The sequence below is a fragment of the Salvelinus alpinus genome, chromosome 1, assembly GCF_045679555.1.
Source record: "Salvelinus alpinus chromosome 1, SLU_Salpinus.1, whole genome shotgun sequence".
NCBI lineage: Eukaryota > Metazoa > Chordata > Actinopteri > Salmoniformes > Salmonidae > Salvelinus > Salvelinus alpinus.
Window position 1 is genome coordinate 101,993,575 of NC_092086.1, and position 22,962 is coordinate 102,016,536.

The 22,962-nt window shown below is 43.2% G+C and overlaps 1 protein-coding gene and 1 long non-coding RNA gene across 2 annotated transcripts; one reads left to right on the plus strand and one right to left on the minus strand.

The window, feature by feature from the left end:
• Positions 1-1,163: 1,163 nt before the first annotated feature.
• Positions 1,164-20,653, minus strand: LOC139536997 (uncharacterized). The gene is made up of 3 exons (XR_011667445.1): positions 20,556-20,653; positions 1,875-1,949; positions 1,164-1,331 (listed from the first exon to the last, which is right to left on the minus strand). It is a non-coding gene; the product is annotated as an uncharacterized lncRNA (long non-coding RNA).
• Positions 15,051-22,650, plus strand: LOC139536990 (coiled-coil domain-containing protein 80-like). Its single transcript, XM_071337767.1, has 8 exons — positions 15,051-15,138; positions 15,365-16,816; positions 16,904-17,060; positions 17,675-17,808; positions 17,956-18,098; positions 20,314-20,417; positions 20,581-20,661; positions 21,406-22,650. Exons 2-8 carry the CDS (start codon positions 15,638-15,640, stop codon positions 21,717-21,719), a joined length of 2,112 nt encoding a protein of 703 aa, XP_071193868.1. The 5' UTR covers positions 15,051-15,138; positions 15,365-15,637; the 3' UTR covers positions 21,720-22,650.
• Positions 22,651-22,962: the final 312 nt, after the last annotated feature.

The window sequence follows — 22,962 nt, forward strand, 5'->3', positions numbered from 1 at the left end:
AATTAAATCATGGTTGCATGAACATATAACATGAAATAAATGTGGCTTATCTTGAGAGTGAGTAATTAAAAAAGAATACAAAAATATAGACGTTTGTATTTCTGACGTCTGTGGATGTTTGGCGTAAGATGTTGATGTCTACAGCAGATGGTACTGTTGGACACTTTTAAGTAGGCCAAGCCCTCCAAACTGGGCCAGTCATTTGCCCATGTGGAGGCTGCAACAGTGGATATTTACGATTTGAATGGGAGACATGAAATACAAATGAATTTAATATGCCAAAAATGTAGAATCCTGCAGTTTCTCTCCATATACTTTGTTTTATTGCATTGGAAATATATAAACTGAGCATACAAAACATTAAGGACACCTGCTCTTTCCATGACATAGACTGACCAGGTGAATTCAGGTGAAACCTATGATCCCTTATTGATGTCACTTGTTAAATCTCTTACATGTCACGCCCTGACCTTAGAGATCCTTTTTATGTCTCTATTTTGGTTTGGTCAGGGCGTGAGTTGGGGTGGGCATTCTATGTTTTGTGTTCTATGTTTTTTATTTCTGTGTGTTTGGCCGGGTGTGGTTCTCAATCAGAGGCAGCTGTCTATCGTTGTCTCTGATTGAGAACCATACTTAGGTAGCCTTTTCCCACCTGTGTTTTGTGGGTAGTTGTTTTCTGTCTTTGTGTCAGTACCAGACAGAACTGTTTCGTGTTGTTCTATCTTTGTTTATCTCTTTGTTATTTTTGTCATAGTGTTCACTTTTCTAATAAAGGCATGAACACTTACCACGCTGCGTTTTGGTCTCCTCCCTTAGACGATTGTTACATTACAACAAAAGTAATATAGGAATCCTGCAGGAAAACGAATATCCCAAAGGATTTTCCCACTTCCTTGTGGGACAATTTCTGCAGGAATCCTGCAGAGTCCAGCAGGAATCCTAAAGGTAGTCCTTCAGGAGAAAAATCATGCATGAATCTTGCAGATAGTCCTAAAATAAATCCTGCTGGATTTTTTCCTGAATGACTACGATAAGGAAGGGTCTTATCTACAGGATATCCCACAGGATTTTGGGCCCATTTTGCTGTAGGAGTCCTGTAGGTTCATAGAGAAGTTACTGTAGGACAATACACATTTTCAAAAGAATGGACAAAGCACAATATATCAGATTCCATTGCAATTGTATTATTCAATGGAGCAACAAAGGATGATTTTGATTGTCCATTTCAGCTCCAGCGCTGTATAAAAGATGATTCCTAGAAAAATCACCTGCATGGCTGTCCAGTGCTGCATCCTGTGTTAGTCAGTCTCACTGTTGTTCATAGGCTCGGTCTTAAGTGGAGAGGAGAGAGATAAGAGGGGCAGAGTTCATAGGATTTAACGGCAGAATCTGTGTGTGTGTGAATGTTTGGCTCCATTTTAACAGTTGTTATAGAAATTCACCACTAATGACTCAAACTCAATGTAAATGAATCAATCTTTATTATCACGGTCAGAGAGGTTCACAAACTCAATCCAAGCTTGATGAAAACTCTTATAAGGGTGTTCCCTTTCAGTCCTTATATACTGCTACACAAACAAGTCATATAAACATGATTTACATTATTCATTATTGTTGGTTTCTGCACGTGACTGACATGGCTTCTTTCTCTCAAAGCTGGGACCTTGAAACTGACATACTCCTTTTGGATCCCAGAGTAATGTTCTGGATTCCTCCCATGTACAATCAATCAGATTGTACAGTCAATCAGTCACTCGCATAAACTCAACAGAGTTGGTTATTAAAAAAGAAGCATTGATCTGATACACACGAACAGAAAATGTCAGTATAACAGCTGAAACAAGTATAACAGCTGAAACAGTGTGTTGTGTTACCTTCGCCTGCATGTGTGTCCAGGGCTGCGAACCTGTGTTAGTCAGTTTCACTGTTGTTCATAGGCTCGGTCATAACTGGGGAGGAGAGGAGAGAGATGAGGGCCAGAGTTCATAGGATATAACAGAAGAAACTCTGTGTGTGTGTGTGTGTGTGTGTGTGTGTGTGTGTGTGTGTGTGTGTGTGTGTGTGTGTGTGTGTGTGTGTGTGTGTGTGTGTGTGTGTGTGTGTGTGTGCGTGCGTGCGTGCGTGCGTGCGTGCGTGCGTGCGTGCGTGCGTGCGTGCGTGCGTGCGTGCGTGCGTGCGTGCGTGCGTGCGTGCGTGCGTGCGTGCGTGCGTGTGTCATGAGGGATAGTGACAAAGGAAATAACAAGTAACAATTAGGTCATACTTACCAGAAAAGTACTTACTGTAATAAATCTAAATCAATGAATGGTGTCATCTTAGAACAGCAACAAACTTGATTGTTGTTAAACATCGTTATCAATCAATCAATCAATCAAATGTATTTATAAAGGCCTTCTTACATCACCTGATGTCACTAAGTGCTGTACAGAAACCCAGCCTAAAACCCCAAACAGCCAGCAATGCAGGTGTAGAAGCACAGTGGCTAGGAATTAAGGCCATTAAGTTGTATTACCAATAGGCTGTCAACTCAGTCACATGGGTAATGATTAGCCTATGTAATTATATACAATTAAACATGTTACAAAAGAACACCGAAGACAACTTCGTTTTTACTTGTATTAAATATTGATATTATCTTTCTATGTTGAAAAAAAAAAAGAAGCACAACACAATGGTCCAAACCATGCAAATAGCCTCATTGTGACAACAATACAAAGCTCAGGTGTTGTGGTGTGCCCGATCACTGCACATAATGTGGTTGCCTCCCTGGGGATATGCCATCTCTTGTGAAGAGGGGATCAGTTTTCATGAACTTGTCAGTCAAAAATCAACTAGAGGAAAAGTTATCAGAGCCCAAATTCTGGAAAGCATTAGAATATAAGTATTCTAGGTCCAGCCCAGATACACAGTGTAGATGACATTTATGATGGTGCACTATACAAGTCAATAGAGGCCCTTTACGACACTGATTTGTTCATTAATTAACCTTTCACTCTCATGGAATGTGAATGGCGATCCAATATTCAAGTCCTCTCCCTTTCACATCTGGCCCCTACAAGTTACAGTTAGTGAACTTCGCCCAAACCGAATAGAGAACCACATCATTCTCCTTTAGTGTTCTCCTTTAGTGTTCCTTTAGTGTTCCTTACCATTTTCAACATGATTGCAGTGTTTGCTTTTGATTACAGGCACAGCATCTTACATGGTATATATCGGCAAATGACTACATTGTGGTTTGAGTCCAAATATCACCCTGAGTCCTGGTACACTGGAATAGAAATAGAACGCACTAACAAAAGACTACTTGCCATAAAACCATCTGTAAATGTAACCAGAATGCAGAATTGATTTACTCAAATATTAGAAAGCCACAGAGTTCTGACACATCCTACTTTTTTATAGCTTCCCCTGTTTAAATGGGATTTTACCCAGGCTGTCACGCCCTGACCTTAGAGAGCCGTTTTATTTATCTATTTGGTTAGGTCAGGGTGTGATTTGGGGTGGGCATTCTATGTTTTCTATTTCTTTGTTTTTGGCCGAGTGTGGTTCCCAATCAGAGGCAGCTGTCTATCGTTGTCTCTGATTGGGAATCATACTTAGGCAGCCTTTTTCCCACCTGTGTTTTGTGGGTAGTTTTTTCTGTTTAGTATCTGTTTACCTGACAGAACTGTTCGCTTTCGTTTTGTTACTTTGTTCGAGTGTTTCTTTGATCAATAAAATCATGAACACTTTCCACGCTGCGCTTTGGTCCACTCTTCCTTACGACGACGAGCGTTACAGAACTACCCACCACCAAAGGACCAAGCAGCGTGGTCAGGAGGACTGGACCTGGGAGGAAATCCTAGATGGGAAAGGACCCTGGAGGCAGGCCGGGGAGTATCGCCGTCCGAAGGAGGAGATAGAAGCAGCGAGAGCAGAATGGCGACGTTACGAGGCGTTAAACCATCGAGGCAAGCACGAGAGGCAGCCCCCCAATTTTTTTTGGGGGGGGGTACACGGGGTGATTGGCAGTGTCAGGGTTTAGACCTGAGCCAACTCCCCGTGCTTACCGTGAGGAGCGTGTGACTGGTCAGGTACCGTGTTATGCGGTGATGCGCATGGTGTTTCCAGTGAGCATTCACAGGCCGGTGCGCTCTGTGCCAGCGCCCCGCATTTGCCGGGCAGAAGTGGGCATCCAGCCAGGAAGGGTTGTGCCAGCTCTACGCTCGAGACCTCCAGTGCTCCACCACGACCCAGTGTATCCGGTGCCTGTTCCACGCACCAGGTTTCCAGTGCATCTCCCCAGTCCGGTGAGACCTGTTCCGGTTCCACGTACCAGGCCTCCAGTATGTCTCCCCAGCCTGGTAAGCCCTGTGGCAGCTCCACGCACCAGGCCTCCAGTACGTCTCCTCAGTCCTGTGAGACCTGTTCCGGCTCCACGTACGAAGCCTCTAGTGATGATCCATGGCACGAAGCCTCTAGTGATGATCCATGGCACAAAGCCTCCAGTGATGATCCATGGCCCAGAGCCTGTAGTGATGATCCATGGCACGAAGCCTGTAGTGATGATCCATGGCCTGGAGCCTGTAGTGATGATCCATGGCCCGAAGCCTCCAATGATAATCCATGGCACGAAGCCTCCAGTGATGATCCATGGCCCGGAGCCTGTAGTGATGATCCATGGCACGAAGCCTCCAGTGATGATCCATGGCCCGGAGCCTGTAGTGATGATCCATGGCACGAAGCTTCCAGTGATGATCCATGGCCCGGAGCCTGCAGTGATAATCCAGGGCAAGGAGCCTCCAGCGACGGTCCCCGGTACGGAGCCTCCAGCGACGGTCCGGAGCCTCCAGCGACGATCCGCAGTCCGGAGCCTCCAGCGACGATCCGCAGTCCGGAGCCTCCAGCAGGGGTTCCCAGTCCGGAGCCTCCAGCGGTGGTTCCCAGTTCGGAGCCTCCGGCGACGATCCGCGGTCCGGTTCCACAGAAGCGGAGGGATCAGCGTAGGGAGCGGGGGCTACGTACCAAACCGGAGCCGCCACCGAGGGTAGATGCCCACCCGGACCCTCCCCTATAGGTTCAGGTTTGCGGCCAGGAGTCCGCACCTTTGGGGGGGGGGGGGGGGGGTACTGTCACGCCCTGACCTTAGAGAGCCGTTTTATTTCTCTATTTGGTTAGGTCAGGGTGTGATTTGGGGTGGGCACTTATTATTGATGCACGTATTGATGAAGCCAATGACTGATGTGATGTGCTCCAAAATGCAATCGAAGGAATCACGGAGCATATTCCAGTCTGCGATAGCAAAACAGTCCTGTAGCTTATCATTGTAATATTTGTGTTGTGGAGAAATGACCAGGCAGGGGACGGGAGTACAGTTAGTTTCGTTTAGTCAAAACCTCTTGTGCTCTACAGCCCCTGGGCCCAATAGTGAGCATGTACATTTCCTATTAGGTGTAGTAACGTAACACTGCCGTAATACATTACTGCTTAGTAACAGCATAGTAACTAATATCAACAGATGTCAACATATAGATCACAGATACTACACTCCTCCCCCATAGTGTTTAACTCCCAGAGAACAAGGTACATACATTTGGGAACTATTAATGCAATATCTGAACAATGTATTCTTAAACATTTTTCAACTACTGGGATGAAGCAGACTTTTCAGAGCCCAGCACAAATCCAGGGGATTATTCTGCCCCGAAGGTGGAATTTGTGTCCTAATAACTAACCTAGGTAATGTCCTTTTTCTTTCCTTTTATCTAGGACATATTAAAGTGTTTGTTTGTTTTACTGTCTGTTACCTCCTGAAACAGCTCAACTCACAGGTCAAGCTTTTTAGGTGCCCTTCGCTGTCGAATAGGATATCTCCGGTCCTCCTGAGCTTCCGGTGGTGGGCCAGGTTCGGGTGGAAGGTCAGGCTCTGTCTCTCCCGTACGTCCACAGTCAGGAGAATAGTCCTGGGGGTCATTATTGTTCTTGTTCTCTCGGCATGTCTCTGCTGGGTCTTTGGACCGTAGCAGATGATCCACATGAACGCTGACATGGCGATGACCAATTTGGACTTGGTAAGTAAAAGGTACTCTGCATTGCAAGATCACACCTGAGTTCCATAGGCGCTTGGGGTGTCTGAAATCACGCACCATCACCCTCTCTCCCTCTTTGAATTCTCTGACAGTCTTTGAGTGTTTGTCAGGAGCTTTCTTCTGCTGTAGCTGGTGCTTTGCCACAGTGCTTGATAAGTCTGTGCCAAAGATAAGTTTCAACAATGTCAGGCGGGTACGTGGTTGGTGTTTCAGAAACAGTTCAGCTGGTGTACGTTCCGTTACTGTGTGTGGTGTGTTACTGTAAGTAAACGGGGAAGCCTTTGGTGGATTGGCACAGACTGAACCTTAAGTCTAATCCAGGCCTTCTTAAAGGTTTGCACAGCTCTTTCCGCTGCTCCATTTGATGCCGGATGGTAAGGTGGTGACAGGATGTGCCTTACTCTGTTGTTCTTGAGAAACATTTCAAAGTTGTTTGAGGTGAAAGGAGAGCCATTGTCCGATACGAACTCCTTGACTAGTCCAAAGGACCAATTGATGGTCTTCTCAGCTGTGGTCAGTTGAGTAGGGAACACTTCCATCTGCTTGGAATGGACATCGCGGACAACAAGGGAATGTTGCTTGTCAATCTCGGCGCATTCCCATGGTGTGGCAGCCCAGGACAGTGGATGAAGAGGTGCAGCAGCAGGCTTGTGATGAACAGCTTCACAAGGTGAGCAGTGGTCTACATGCTGTTGAATGTCCAGATCCAGTCCATGCCACCACAGATAACTGCGGGCAAGTGCTTTCATTCGAGTGATCCCTGGATGTCCCTCATGCAGGTCAGATAGCAGTCTCCCCTGAAATGTTTGAGTTACCACCACCCTTGATCCCCACAGAACACATCCTTGATCAGTAGACAATTGGTCTATCTTGTCAATGAATGGACGAAGGTTATCGTCATTTACGAAGGTTGGCCAACCGCCTAATGTTAAGTCCAAGACTTTGGAAAGCACTGGGTCTTTCCTCGTTTCCTCTGCTATGTCTGAAGCAGATATGGGTAGTTTTTTGATGAGAGAGATCTGGAAGACTGCTCTATCATCTTCACTGTCGGAGTCACTATTGCATGGTAGTCTTGATAGTGCATCTGCATTTGCGTGATCACTGGATCGTCTGTACTCAATCTCGCAGTCATAGGCTAGCAATATCAGAGCCCAACGTTGCATTCTAAGTGCAGCAAGGGTTGGTATGGCTGATTTTGGTCCAAGGATGGCCAACAGAGGCTTGTGATCTGTCAGCAGTTGAAACCTCCTTCAGTATAGGTATTTGTGAAACTTCTTCACTCCGAATATTATGCTCAGGGCTTCCTTCTCAATTTGAGCATAACTTTTCTCACTTGGTGACAGAGTCCGTGATGCAAATGCAATAGAGTGTTCTTCACCTGACGGTAGAACATGTGAAATGAGGGTTCCTACTCCGTATGGAGATGCATCACACGCGAGTCTCAGCTTCATCTCTGTGTCGTAGTGGGCAAGCCACTTGCTCTTTAGCAGATGCTGTTTACAAGTCTTGAATGCTTCTTCGCATTGTGGGGACCAATTCCATCTTGCATCGGCCTTCAGCAGTTGGTGAAGCGAATGCAACAATGTGGACAAGTTTGCCACAAACTTTCCGTAATAGTTCAGGAGCCCCAAAAATGATCTCAGATTTGAGATATTTGTGGGTGCTGGTGCGTTTATGATTGCTTCCACCTTGCTGTTGGTTCGGTGCAGGCCTCGTGCATCAATCTTGTATCCGAATACTCCACTGAGTCCTAGAGGTACTCACACTTGCTGCGTTTCATTCTCACTCCATATTTCTCAAGTCTTGACATCACTTTGTCCAGCACTACAAGTTGCTCTCCAATGGAGGGTGCTGACACAAGGATGTCGTCCATGAAGCACACAACATTGTCTATACAGTCCAAGATCTGATCCATTGTGTGTTGGAATATCGCTGGAGCTGTCGAGATTCCATTGGCCAAGTGATTGAATCTGAATAGCCCCTTGTGTGTATTGATGGTCAGATACTGTTCTGACTCCGGATCTAGCTTCAGTTGCTGATAAGCGAATGGCAGGTCCAGCTTACTGAAACCTTCCCACCAGCTAGAGTGGCAAACAGATCTTCAGCATTTGGTAGTGGATATTCCTCTGGTAGTATGCAGCGATTTACTGTGACCTTGTAGTCTCCGCACATTCTGACGGTCTTGTCTTTCTTTGGGACTACAAAGATTGGAGCGGCCCAGTCGCTCCTCTCTACTTTCGTAATGATGTTATTCTTCTGTAGGCGGTCCAGTTCCTTCTCTACTGCTTCCTTAAGAGCATAGGGAAATGGATGTGATTTGTGAAAGATAGGCTTGGTTCCTTCTTGCACTCTGACTTTGCTGTGAAGTCTTATATTTCGCCGTAGCCATATTTGAAAAGTTATTTGTGCTTCTCCAGCATGTTAGTGAGTGTAGCCTGACTCACTGGTTTGTCATTTCTCAGACTGAAGATTTCTCCCCAGTTCAACTTGAACTTTTGTAGCCAGTTTCTGCCTAGCAAGGCTGATTTTTCTCCTTTAACAATGACAAGCGGTAGAGTCCACTCCTTCCCCTCATACCGGACTGGTACCTGGATCTGCCCTAAAACAGGAATAGTGTCACCAGTGTAAGAAGAAAGGCGGATGAACGCTGGCTGAAGAGGACACTCTTTCAGTTTTTCTTTGTAGAGTCTCTCTGGATCCAGAGATACAGATGCTCCCTTGTCCAGCTGCATTTCTACTGGTTTTCCCGCTAACTCCATGCTGAGATAGATTCCATCTTTTTGTTGTTGAGCTGTGTACACTGTGAACAGTTCCAATACTGTTTCACCTTGTGTGCTCTTGCTGTGCGTTTTGGAGCTTTACACACTCTCTGTAAATGTCCAACCTTTCCACAATTGTGGAACTTTTCATTTTGGAATCGACATTCACTGTGTTGATGATTATCTCCCCCACATCTGTTGCAACTTGGCTTAGACTGTCACGAATTCCACACTAGTCATTTCCTCTCCTTGTTCGGGTGGTGTTCACCGGCCTTCTAGCCATTATCGATCCACTTTTTATTTTCCATTTTTTTTGTCTTGTTTTCCTACACACCTGGTTTCCATTTCCCTCATTAAGTGTTGTGTATTTAACCCTCTGTTCCCCCCATGTCCTTGTGTGGAATTGTTGGTTTGTACGTGCTTGTGCACTATGTTACTGGTGCGTGTCGGGTTTTTTACCCATGTAGGTTAATTTTTTTATTGCCGTTGGTTTTGAAATTAAACTGCTCCGGCTATTACCTATTTCTACTCTCCTGCGTTTGACTTCACTGCCACCAGTTCCGCAACCCTTACATAGACCTTTGTGATTTGAGCTGCTTTGTTCTTGTGTAACCTTGAGGACGGGACTGAGAAAAGTGTGTCTTTTGTGAGCCTTTTCCACCACGTGCATCACTGACCTTGTGAACACCTTTCTGACACTCCACTGCTTTTAGTTGGTTCAATGAGACCTTTCAGCAATCCATACTCAGTTGGACTCAAAACACTGAGAAATACGTCTGCTTTCTTTTCATCTTTGATTTAATTTGCAGCCAGCCAACACTCAAAACGCTCTAAAAAGGAATCAAAATCCTCTTTTGTAGCCTCAAACTCTGGTACTCGGCCAATGGTTGCCATTTTCACAGTTAATTGTTCAGTTTCCTCATTCCTTGTATTCCTTAATTTTCTGAATTTTCATGTAATTCTTCACTTTCTTCATTTCAGAAGTTTCTGCAATTACTTAATTCACTGTACTCATTTGTAATAATGTACACACTGTTTCTTCCTTCTTTTTTTTACAATATTTCTCCACTGAGATTGCCTAATTTCAATGGGTTCAATGACAGTTTTTAATTTAACCACCAGAGGGCAGTGTCACTATTCTGGACTCCAATAGGCTTGCTACTTGGCAGCTCCTGAACACTGTACCTACTAGCAGTGCTTAGCCTTTTCTACTGGCAAAAAAAATGCATAAATAACTGACGATTTACATAATCATTTTGAGTTTCATTACTCACGCAACATTCTTCCCTTCAAGCAATGTCGCCACTGTAATATTTGTGTTGTGGAGAAATGACCAGGCAGGAGACAGGAGTACAGTTAGTTTCGTTTAGTCAAAACCTCTCGTGCTCTACAGCCCCTGGGCCCAATAGTGCGCATGTGCATTTCCTATTAGGTGTAGTAACGTAACACTGCCGTAATACAACACTGTATGTTGATAATGTCGTTGTTCAGCCACGACTCTGTGAAGCATAACATGTTACAGTTTTTAATGTCCCGTTGGTAGTTTAATCTTCCGCGTAGCTCGTCGATTTTATTCTCCAAAGATTGCATATTTGCTAGCAAAATGGAAGGCAGAGGGGGTTTATTCGATCGCCTACAAATTCTCAGAAGGCAGCCCGCCCTCCGGTATTTTTCTACCACCATCTTTGCAAGAGAAATGCAAGAGAAAGGTCCCAGTTCTAGCCATCACTCTGGTTGTAATTCCGATGGTGACCACAAGATGGCAGCAGTGTATGTGCATGATATCTTGAAGCATGAGCGAACTACATGACATTTAGTGTGAAGTCATCAAGGTATATTTGGGCAAATCGTGAAGGAGACAATTGCATTCATATTAGAATATGGTGAAATCTGTATACTTGGACTTTGATTTAGCTTTTCCAGTATTAGTAGCCATATTATAAGTTCAACATTTGCAAAACAACCAGTTTTCAGAACTTCATAACTCTGAATATTCTTATAATTTTTGTCCAAAAGGAAAAGGCGTGCTGCCGCAAAATGTTAGTAGCTGCATTTTACAACATATACAGGGTTTGTTTGACCCCGATTGGTGCTTATTTGACAAAGTTAGAGTTGTTGAAGTGAAGACCGCCCGCGTCATTGGTGTGCCATGAAGGCATCGCTCTCTGACCAAATATGGGGCCCTATAGGATATATTACACGCCTAATGATATAGTGAAGTCTGGTTACGTTCTAGGATCTCTGAGGAATACATACGAACGTGATTTGGCCGATTGAAACAACGTTTAGGGTTAGATTTTCACAGATTCCTTTCTTTGCAAATTGAACAGGTGGAAATTCAAAATCGATCGTGCATGCTATATGGACCTTTTTAGGATATGAAAAAGGATTTTATCTAACAAAACGACACTTCATGTTATCTCTGGGACCCTTTGGATGATAAAACAGAGCAAGGTTTCAGAATGTAAGTACACATTTCACCTTCAGAGAAGAATTTATCAAACCTATCGCGGTGAAAAAAAGTGTTTTGTTGTTAGGAGCTCTCCTCAAACAATAGCATGGCATTTTATTCAAGGTAATAGCTACTGTAAATTGTACAGTGCAGTTATATTAACAAGAATTTAAACTTTCGGCCGATATAAGACACTTATATGTACCGACATTTGTTGTTTCTCTAAAATCTGCGATCGTGACACAAGGTGCTGCATGATTTACAACTGTCCAGTTGACGGGACGCCGATCCCTAAGAAAATGCATATTATTATTTTTTTTTATCCCATTTTCTCCCCAATTTTCGTGGTATCCAATCGCTAGTAATTACTATCTTGTCTCATCGCTAAAACTCCCGTACGGGCTCGGGAGAGACGAAGGTCGAAAGCCATGCGTCCTCCGACGCACAACCCAACCAAGCCGCACTGCTTCTTAACACAGCGCGCCTCCAACCCGGAAGCCAGCCGCACCAATGTGTCGGAGGAAACACCGTGTACCTGGCCCCCTTGGTTAGCGCGCACTGCGCCCGGCCCGCCACAGGAGTCGCTGGAGCGCGATGAGACAAGGATATCCCTACCGGCCAAACCCTCCCTAACCCGGACGACGCTATGCCAATTGTGCGTCGCACCACGGACCTCTCGGTCGCGGCCGGCTGCGACAGAGCCTGGGCGCGAACCCAGAGACTCTGGTGGCGCAGCTAGCACTGCGATGCAGTGCCCTAGACCACTGCGCCACCCGGGAGGCCCAGAAAATGCATTTTAAGGGGCAGACGAGCTGCCCTGTTCTGAACCAATCGTAATTTTCTGAGGTCCCTCTTTTTGGCACCTGACCACACGACTGAACAGTAGTCCAGATGTGACAAAACTAGGTAGGACCTGCCTTGTTGATAGTGCTGTTAGAAGGTGGAGCAGCACTTTAAAATACTTTTTTTCACATTTCTTAGGGATCGGCGTCCCGTCAACGCCATCATCACTACTTGTTTAGGTAAGAAGTGTTGACAAGCTGAATGCACCGAGCTGTCTGTTTAAACTACTAACACACAGCTCGGACACCCATGCATACCCCACAAGTCCAGAACAGACTATGGGAGGTGCACAGTACTACATAGAGCCATGATTACATGGAACTCTATTCTGCATCAGGTAATGGATGCAAGTAGTAGAATCTTAAAAAAACAGATAAAAATACACCTTATGGAACAGCGGGGACTGTGAATGGACACACACAGAGGTACAAACACAGGCATACACACATAAACACTAGCACACTCACTCTACACACGCATACATTGTAATATTGTTGTATGGTGGTATTATACATTTTGTATTGTAGATATGTAGTGATGTAATAATGTAATTTGTTTTTATGTGCAATGTAAGTGCCTTAATGTGTTTGGACCCCAGGAAGAATAACTGCTGCCTTGGAAGCAGCTAAGGGGGATCCCTAATAAATTCAAATAAGTACATTGACTGAACTGTGGGCCTACTGAACTGTGGGCCTACTATCAATTGTTTTGGTATCTATCAAATAAAAGTAGCATACACTATATTTATTGCATGTAGACATTATCCAGTATCAATGCTGCAATTTTCTATGTGCCCTACAGATCTTCTCCAGATCCTTCAGGTTTCGGGGCTGTCGCTGGGCAATACGGACTTTCAGCTCCCTCCAAAGATTTTCTATTGGGTTCAGGTCTGGAGACTGGCTAGGCCACTCCAGGACCTTGAGATGCTTCTTACGGAGCCACTCCTTAGTTGCCATGGCTGTGTGCTTCGTGTCGTTGTCATGCTGGAAGACCCAGCCACGACCCATCTTCAATGCTCTTACTGAGGGAAGGAGGTTGTTGGCCAAGATCTCGCGATACATGGCCCCATCCATCCTCCCCTCAATACGGTGCAGTCGTCCTGTCCCCTTTGCAGAAAAGCATCCCCAAAGAATGATGTTTCCACCTCCATGCTTCACGGTTGGGATGGTGTTCTTGGGGTTGTACTCATACTTCTTCTTCCTCCAAACACGGCGAGTGGAGTTAGACCAAAAAGCTCTATTTTTGTCTCATCAGACCACATGACCTTCTCCCATTCCTCCTCTGGATCATCCAGATGGTCATTGGCAAACTTCAGACGGGCCTGGACATGCACTGGCTTAAGCAGGGGGACCTTGCGTGCGCTGCAGGATTTTAATCCATGACGGCGTAGTGTGTTACTAATGGTTTTCTTTGAGACTGTGGTCCCAGCTCTCTTCAGGTCATTGACCAGGTCCTGCCGTGTAGTTCTGGGCTGATCCCTCACCTTCCTCATGATCATTGATGCCCCACGAGGTGAAATCTTGCATGGAGCCCCAGACCGAGGGTGATTGACCGTCATCTTGAACTTCTTCCATTTTCTAATAATTGCGCCAACAGTTGTTTCCTTCTCACCAAGCTGCTTGCCTATTGTCCTGTAGCCCATCCCAGCCTTGTGCAGGTCTACAATTTTATCCCTGATGTCCTTACACAGCTCTCTGGTCTTGGCCATTGTGGAGAGGTTGGAATCTGTTTGATTGTGTGTGGACAGGTGTCTTTTATACAGGTAACGAGTTCAAACAGGTGCAGTTAATACAGGTAATGAGTGGAGAACAGGAGGGCTTCTTAAAGAAAAACTAACAGGTCTGTGAGAGCCGGAATTCTTACTGGTTGGTAGGTGATCAAATACTTATGTCATGCAATAAAATGCAAATTAATTATTTAAAAATCATACAATGTGATTTTCTGGATTTTTGTTTTAGATTCCGTCTCTCACAGTTGAAGTGTACCTATGATAAAAATTACAGACCTCTACATGCTTTGTAAGTAGGAAAACCTGCAAAATCGGCAGTGTATCAAATACTTGTTCTCCCCACTGTATATGTACCGACATTTGTTGTTTCTCTAAAATCTGCGATCGTGACACAAGGTGCTGCATGATTTACAACTGTCCAGTTGACGGGACGCCGATCCCTAAGAAAATGTTTTTTTTTATTTTTTTTATCCCATTTTCTCCCCAATTTTCGTGGTATCCAATCGCTAGTAATTACTATCTTGTCTCATCGCTACAACTCCCGTACGGGCTCGGGAGAGACGAAGGTCGAAAGCCATGCGTCCTCCGACGCACAACCCAACCAAGCCGCACTGCTTCTTAACACAGCGCGCCTCCAACCCGGAAGCCAGCCGCACCAATGTGTCGGAGGAAACACCGTGTACCTGGCCCCCTTGGTTAGCGCGCACTGCGCCCGGCCCGCCACAGGAGTCGCTGGAGCGCGATGAGACAAGGATATCCCTAACCCTTCAACATCAGTGAAGTAGAAGGGATAGCACCCCTGTAAAGATTGAGCATGGAAAGGATTTTGCCAGCTATAATCTGGACAACAACTGCTTTAGTGTGTGGTGTGAGTGTCAAACCTCAAACCTCATGAGTGGGATGGTGAATTAGTAAAAACAATACTTTAAAGAGCAAGTTTACCTTTAAAAACATAGATCAAGACGAAAACATGGGATTAAGCTACCTGTTGCTATTTATCACCTATAAAATCAGCACTTGAATATCTGACAGATGCTGGGATCAAAACTGTCAAATAAAGCCATTCTCTAAATCTCAGCAATAATGTGAATCATATTCTATTCATAGCGTTCTCTCTCCCTCAGCTTGGGTCTGCTGTGCTGGGATCTTGTCCACTCATGGAGTCCAGGCACTGTGGGGTGTATTGTGTAATAATGGGCCCCAGATGTGGCAGCCTTTAAGGCATGAAGCACCAAACAAGCCTCGTGTCTGTCTCTCAAACGTCTCTGGATCGCAATACGATCCCAAGTAAGTTTGTTCACGACAATGGAAGAAAATATGTTTTACTGTGCACTGCATGATGTTTACGTTTAATGTTCTAATTTCAATAAATATATCCTATGTTTAATTTAGATGTACAATACAGATGAATGCTTGTTTATGTTCCTGTTTTTATGTTGGAATCTGTAAAAGCTCAGGTTTCAGTACCCCCTCCGCTCTCACCCTTTCTTTCCTCCACTCTGTTATTCTATAGCTCAGCATCGAACACATTGAAGGCAGTCTCAGTCTGAAGAGGAGCTCCCACCAAGCATGCTGCTTAAGAGAGTATGCTTTGAAGTTGAAAAAATTCCAGGAGTTTCCTGTAACAACGTTGGACTATAATGTGAACCAGGAGCCGTGGAGTATTCCTCCTTATCCCCAGTCAAGCCAATCTGCTTGGGAGAGACATCATCACTTCAGCTGTGTGCTGTGTCTGCTTCAAGGCAGTTTCCCTGTGGATTATAAAGTGACCACCACCCCACTGAGGATGTCTAGGTTGCTCTGTGCTCTGCTTGTCCTTATGTCTCTGTGGAGTCACAGCCTAGGGGTTTCTGCCTCACAGCCAGGGAAGGGAAGACATAAGACCAGACCTCAGTATAAAGAACCTGCTGGTCTCCTGGCTCCGGAGGATGATCATGGAGGAGAGGGAGACCACGAGACCAGGAAAGTCCTTGACCCAGAACAGGAATTCCTGGATGATTTTGCAGGTAAGAAGCGTTTGTGGGTAATCACGGCCCCGTCGCACAGCGACAACTACCTCCGCATGATGGAGAAACAGATTCAGGACATGGAGCAGGAGGGGCTGAACTGCCGCCTGGCCGAGAGGGACACCTTCATCGTCACCATCATCCAGAACGCCATGATGGAAGGCAGGATCCAGAAGACCACCTTCCAAGGAGAGGCCACCATGGAGAGCATTGACTCAGACATGGTCACCAAGCTGCTGCATTACCTTGAGCTGGGGGATCAAGGCTTCTCCATGCTAGTCATGAAGAAGAACCTTAGGGTGAGTGAGCGGTTCCCCTACCCTGTCCGTGTGGAGGCCATCCTAGAGGTCATTGATCAGTTCCCCTTGCGCAAGTTGGAAAAACTCACCAGGAAGGGCTCCCCTCTGAAATGTAAAATCACCAAGAAGAAGCTGTTGAAGAAAAAGATTCCTGTGAAAAAGAAGGTGTTCAGTCCCTATATGCAGGGAAACGTTACCTCTGTCACCCAGAGGAATACCGTGGCCAAGAAGGCTGCACTGAAGAGCAAAATTCAGGACATTCTCAGCGGTCGCTCCAGGTTCATCATTCGAAAGACGACCACTGATTCAAAACGAACACAAGTATTCATCGCAGGGAAGGCAAACTCCAAAGATGTGGGAAAGGACAACCAAAAGAAGAATGGAAATGTTTTTACAGAAATAAACACATATCCTTCGACTGTAGAGAAAAGAGAAAAAAAGACTGTAGCCAACTCTAGAGATAATAAACCAGAGAACGTTGGTGGGGGAGAAGAAACCTTGGAGAAAAATAAATCCCCCAAAAAAGGCAAGGGAAAGAAAGATGGGAAGAAAGGGAAAGGGAGAGGGAGACGAAGGAAAAATCACAGAGAAGTGAATGAGAACAATAAGAAAGCACTGATGGACTTTGTAGAGCATTTGAAGGGGAAGAAAAGACTTATGGTATGTGATTTTATAAGTTACGTTTAAGTGTATCAATTAATCTGTTTGTGTGTTTGTGATAGATGTGTTCGTCCATTTGTGATACAGGTGATAGCCACGCCCAGTGCCAGCACACCTCAGTATGTCCAGCAGAGGGAGGAGAACGAGCTTCATTTCTGTGACCTTGCCCTGAGAAAAGTTACAATGGCAACCATCCTGAGCTCAGGGCCTGACACTACCCTCACCCTACACCACTACCAACTTGGTACTACTATGTGTGTGTCTGTGTCTACTGACTCCATCTCCTTTAGATAGATCCTACATTGATCCTATATCTTATTCTCTTCAGGATTATAGTGTTATTATAGTATTATAGAGATTATCCGGTACTTTTTTATACTTTTTAGCCAGTAGTTCTGAAAGTAGCCCTCACGAGCCAAAAGTGGAACCCGAAATTGCATAATACATCACATATGTGCAGATATCTATATGTGCACCATTTCATTACTCTCTCTTTCTCGCTCTGCTGTGTGAGCATATTTCTAGCTGTCACTCAAATGGCGAGAGGCTGAAGCTCATTGGCTAGAACTTGAATTTCTAGGGGGTTGGCCCATGTGGGAAAATGTAGGGGAAAGGGCGTAGCACAGCTTCCAGAAAAACAGTCGCTTTCAAACTAGGGATTTTGTAGATAGTTGAGGTAAGACAGTAATAGTGCTCATAGATTATGCATGTATGAACTACACATTGACACATTCAGCCCAAAGTGGGAGGTTTAAAAAATACTTGGCAGCCGCCAAAGTTGCGGATCATGTCTTTAACAAATAATCGGGTTCCTCTTTGGGCTTTAATACAGTAAAACTCTGCATTTCTATATTCCAGATTCTGAGGCGCCATTCACCTCACTACCAGAGAAGTTCACTGACCCAGATCTCATCTCTCAACTGATGAAGCAGTATGGGATGTCCTCTAAGGTTTTCTCTATGACTATGACTGACTATGACCTGAAACCCAATGTAAGCATAATCTCTATCTTGCCAGTGATCATTTGATAACACAGATCACTTTCCTCAGAAAAGTGTATACATTTTTCTTGTACTTAACGGGCCAATTATAAATGCAGTATGTGGTATTTGTATCCTAATGATTTATATCCCTTTTAGAAAGTATTTGATGTACCTTCACCCTCATCTGCGTTGATGGAATATGTTGACACCTTTCCATCGCGACGATCTGAAATGGAGAGAGAGAGAAAAACTCCACTGGCCTGCTCCAAATCCCAAGACCAGGGCGGGGCATTGTTGAGGTATGTGATTAAGACTACACAGTATCTGTAATGACACCATAGTACTTAAATACTTTAAAGCTGCAAAAAATTATTATAATACTTGACAGCATGTAGCCTAGTGTTTAAGAGCGTTGGGCCAATAACCCGAAAGGTCGTTGGTTTGAATCCCCGAGCCGACTAGGTAAAGAATCTGCCGATGTGCCCTTGAGCAAGGCACTTAACTCCAATTGTTCTGGATTAAATTGTCAACTAAAATGTAAATGAAGGGGTTATAGTGCTTTATAATGCAGTGCACAGATAATAATGTTTAAAGTGTAGGGCACAGATAATAATGTTAAAAGTGTAGGGCACAGATAATAATGTTTAAAGTGTAGGGCACAGATAATAATGTTTAAAGTGTAGGGCACAGATAATAATGTTTAAAGTGTAGGGCACAGATAATAATGTTTAAAACCTCTTGTTAATAGGGGGCGCTGTTTTCACTTTGGGAAAAAATCGTGCCCAAATTAAACGGCCTCGTACTCTGTTCTAGATTATACAATATGCATATTATTATTACTATTGGATAGAAAACACTCTGAAGTTTCTAAAACTGTTTGAATTATATCTGTGAATAAAACAGAACTCATTTGGCAGCAAACTTCCAAACAGGAAGTGAAAATTCTGAAAATGGGGCTCTGTGTCAGGGCTTGCCTATTCAATTGCCTTATATTTATGGATCTGTATGCACTTCATACGCCTTCCACTAGATGTCAATAGGCAGAAGAATGTTGAATGGGGTGTCTAGCTTGATGTGAGACCGAATGAGAGCTTTTGGAGTGACAGGTCCGCCCTATTGGCAGTATTCAACTGCGCACCAGGGAACCCCACATTGTCTTCTGAAATGCGTTAGGTATACACGACGAAATGCTCCGTCTCGGACTTTATTGGATACATATGAGAAAAACATCATAAAGATGGATTTTCAACCGAGTTTGACCAGTTTATTCGACGTTTATTGTGACTTTTGGAATTTTTCGTTCCATGTGCCAAGAGATGATGGACACGTGTGCGCCACAATGCTAGCCAAAGTTGCTAATTCGACAGAAGAAATGGACATTCTAAAACAAAACAACGATTTATTGTGGAAATAGGACTCCTTGCACTACATTCTGATGGAAGATCATCAAAGGTAAGAGAATATTTATGATGTTATTTCGTATTTTTGTGGTATATGTTGGCTCCAACAAGGCGGAGAATTGCTGGGCGCTGTCTCACAATATTGCATGCTGTACTTTGTACTAAAGTTATTTTTTTAAATCTAACACAGCGGTTGCATTAAGAACCAGTGTATCTTTCATTTGCTGTACAACATGTATTTTTTAGTAAAGTTTATGATGAGTTTTTTGGTTAGATTACGTGACTGTCCAAAATTTCTCCGGACAATTTAGTGCATTATGGCGACGTATTCACAATGTAAAACCACGATTTGTAGCTATAAATATGCACATTTTCGAACAAAACATAAATGTATTGTATACCATGATGTTATAAGACTGTCATCTGATGAAGTTGTTCAAAGGTTAGTGATCCATTTTATCTCTATTTGTGGGTTTTGTGAAAGCTACCTTTGCGGTGGAAAAATGGCATTGTGTTTTTGGATATTGTGGTGAGCTAACATAAATATATGTTGTGTTTTCGCTGTAAAACACTTAAAAATTTTGAAATATTGGCTGGATTCACAAGATGTTTATCTTTCATTTGCTGTACAACATGTATTTTTCACAAATGTTTTATGATGAGTATTTATGTATTTCACGTTGCTCTCTGTAATTATTCTGGCTGTTTTGGTGCTATTTGTGACGGTGGCTGCAATGTAAAACTACGATTTATACCTATAAATATGCACATTTTCGAACAAAACATAAATGTATTGTATAATATGATATTATAAGACTGTCATCTGATGAAGTTGTTCAAAGGTTAGTGATTAATTTTATCTGTATTTGTGAGTTTTGTGAAAGCTACCTTTGCGGTGGAAACATGGCGTTGTGTGTTTGGCTATTGTGGTGAGCTAACATAAATATATATTGTGTTTTCGCAGTAAAACATTAAAAAAATCGGAAATGTTGGCTGGATTCACAAGATGTTTATCTTTCATTTGCTGTATTGGACTTGTGATTTCATGAAATTATATTATATGAATATTAAAGTGTAGGGCACAGATAATAATAGAGCCATTTATCCCCACCAGGTTCATGTCTAAAAGGAGACTGCTGATCATCTCTACTCCATCTGAGGACGACTACTCCTTCCAACAGCAGCTCCAGGGGCTGAGAGGACAGGCCTGTCCCATGGGTCAGTATTAGGCTCCCTGTTAAACATCTCCAACCAGACTAGTCTAAAAGTTATTGTGGGTTAACCTCAGCAACGTTATGCTATTATCACAATAGTTCTCACTCACAAGTAATGGAAGAATAATGACTAAATACTTACATTTCATTGTTGGTCTTTCCAACAGGCGTCCGTCATTTTGCCTTGTTGAAGTTGATCGGAACAGGACCAACAGCCTCAGGCTCTGTGGAACTGTTTCCACTCAATGGTGAGTTTGTTTGTTTTCTCTAAAGATAATACTGTGTACTGACACAATGTCAACAGTTAATGTCAACATGTCGTGCATTCTGTGTTGTTGGGCATGAAATGGAATCCAACTCCCTTGAATGATCTAACCATTCCTATACACAGACCTTTTCCAAGAGATATGCTACAGAAAAACAAGCTGTCTATGCTGCCCTACCAAGCAAAAAGGCAGTAACTGCTCATTTTGTCAAAAATTAGTTAATGTCATTTTTGATACATGAAATACATGCTTAATCATGTGGACAAGTATCATGCCTCTATTGTATTCTGTTCTGGAGAAAATGTGGGTTATGCTAGCAGTAGTTGCATAAAGTTACTGTGAAACAAAGGTAAATAAAAGCCTTTTTTTCCCCAGTTCCACGCTGTGAGCAGTTTCTGCCTTTTTGCTTGGTAGGGCAGTATGTTCTTCTGTCATGTCCCACACTGATTCATACTCACTCTAATATATCTACTCTGGATTGTTAATTTGACCAGTTCTGTCATTTCTTGATTTCTTGTTTAGATTGATTTATTATTTGTATTGTATTTGATAGACATTCTCCTTCACTGTTGGAGCTAGTAGCATAAGCATTTAGCTGCACCTGCTATAACACCTGCAAATCTTTGTACGTGACCAATCAACTATGATTTGATTTATTAACAGTCAAATGGTGATGGCAATAATGGGGAAATAGCATGACAAACACCTTTCCTTTATCCTTGACAGGAAAGAGCCAAACGGAGAACGAGCCTTTGTCACGGGACGTGGTCACTGGTCTCCAGGACCAGCTGAAGATCAACCGGGAGTACTTCAGTATGCTGGTGGTGGGGAAGGACGGGGATGTGAAAGCCTGGTTCCCCTCCCCCATGTGGTCTCTGGCCAACATCTATGACCTGGTGGACTCCATGGAGCTACGGCAGCAAGAAGAGAAGCTGCAGAGGACTTTAGGTATTCACTGCCCTGAGGACACTGGCGGTAGTTACCAAGGTTATGATGAGGAAGCAGATGAGAGCTACCTTTACCACAGGTCAGAGGAGTAAAGGAGAGTAAACAGCCCAAAGGCCTCAAAAACCCCATGGCAGCCAGCTCAAATGAATGGTTGTGGGTAAAAGTTTGACATAATAACAGATTGAACCATGAAAGGCTTTTTATTTTAAATGTTTTTGCAAACATTTATTAGAGGCGTGGCATTTGTAGTTAGAAATGGCCGACATTACAAAAAATGATCTACAATTGAAGAGTTTCATTCCAAAACACTGTATATCCATTAAATGAGCTTTTATTGTTTAAAGAACTTATGAAAGAGATTGATGTGTGTTTTCAATATCAAATCATGACATGGAGTTGTTCAAAAACAGATTTGTTTAAAATCTATCACTTGATGGATTCCTTTCAGAGAGACAAGTAAATCATGTTTTTTCACAAAACGCTACATACCGGCCTCACTCTCAGAGAAATAAGTAGTACTGCTAGGTTTTACACAGTGAAATGTTACAAATAACTACATATGTAATAAAGAACAGTACACATTATACATTTATTTGAAAAAAAAAATTAAAAATAATTCACTACGGTAATATGAGATCTGTATGTAAAACATTTACATTTGACATTTTAGTCATTTAGCAGATGCTCTTATCCAGAGTGACTTAGAGTTAGTGCATTAAGATTAAAATATCTAGGTGAGACATCCACATACCACAGTCAGTTAGTTATACAGGATACAAACATTCCATTCCAGCTAAATAATGGATATATACTGTTTTGTCCCCCCAATTTTTTTATTCACATCAAAAATCTATAAATCAAAATCAGAGAACAGTAATATTTTACACACAACATGAAGGTATCCATAAGCAATCATTGCTGATGAAAAAACACAAATGTAAAAATATTATGAATTTAACGTTTTGGAAATAAACTCTTCAAATAACTAACATGTTTCTTGAAATTAAAGGTTTGTTTTTATAATTGTGATGTTGACATCTGGTTTCTTTCAAAATTACAGATGTGGACAGCTGTAAAAAAGAAAGTCATGAAAAACTATGCCTGAAGGTGTGCTTCAAAAACTCCCCTATTTGGCCACATCAATCACATGTCTACATTGTCATGGAAAATAACTCCAACTCTTACAGTTTGTTATAGACTAACGTTAACATCCAGGTAGTAGGATAGGAATTGGTTTGACAACAGAAGGTCAGGTCATTAGCTGTAAACTAATAGGAATATGTGTTTCATGCTAACCTACAGATGTAGGATCTTAATTTAATCACCCTGTTGCAT

Excerpts from the sequence above, each read along its gene's own strand:
- LOC139536990 (XM_071337767.1), top strand. The coding sequence starts at position 15,638 with ATGTCTAGGTTGCTCTGTGCTCTGCTTGTCCTTATGTCTCTGTGGAGT. Across the intron at positions 17,061-17,674 it reads CCTACACCACTACCAACTTG|ATTCTGAGGCGCCATTCACC; the intron begins GTACTACTATGT and ends TCTATATTCCAG. Across the intron at positions 18,099-20,313 it reads CAGGGCGGGGCATTGTTGAG|GTTCATGTCTAAAAGGAGAC; the intron begins GTATGTGATTAA and ends TATCCCCACCAG.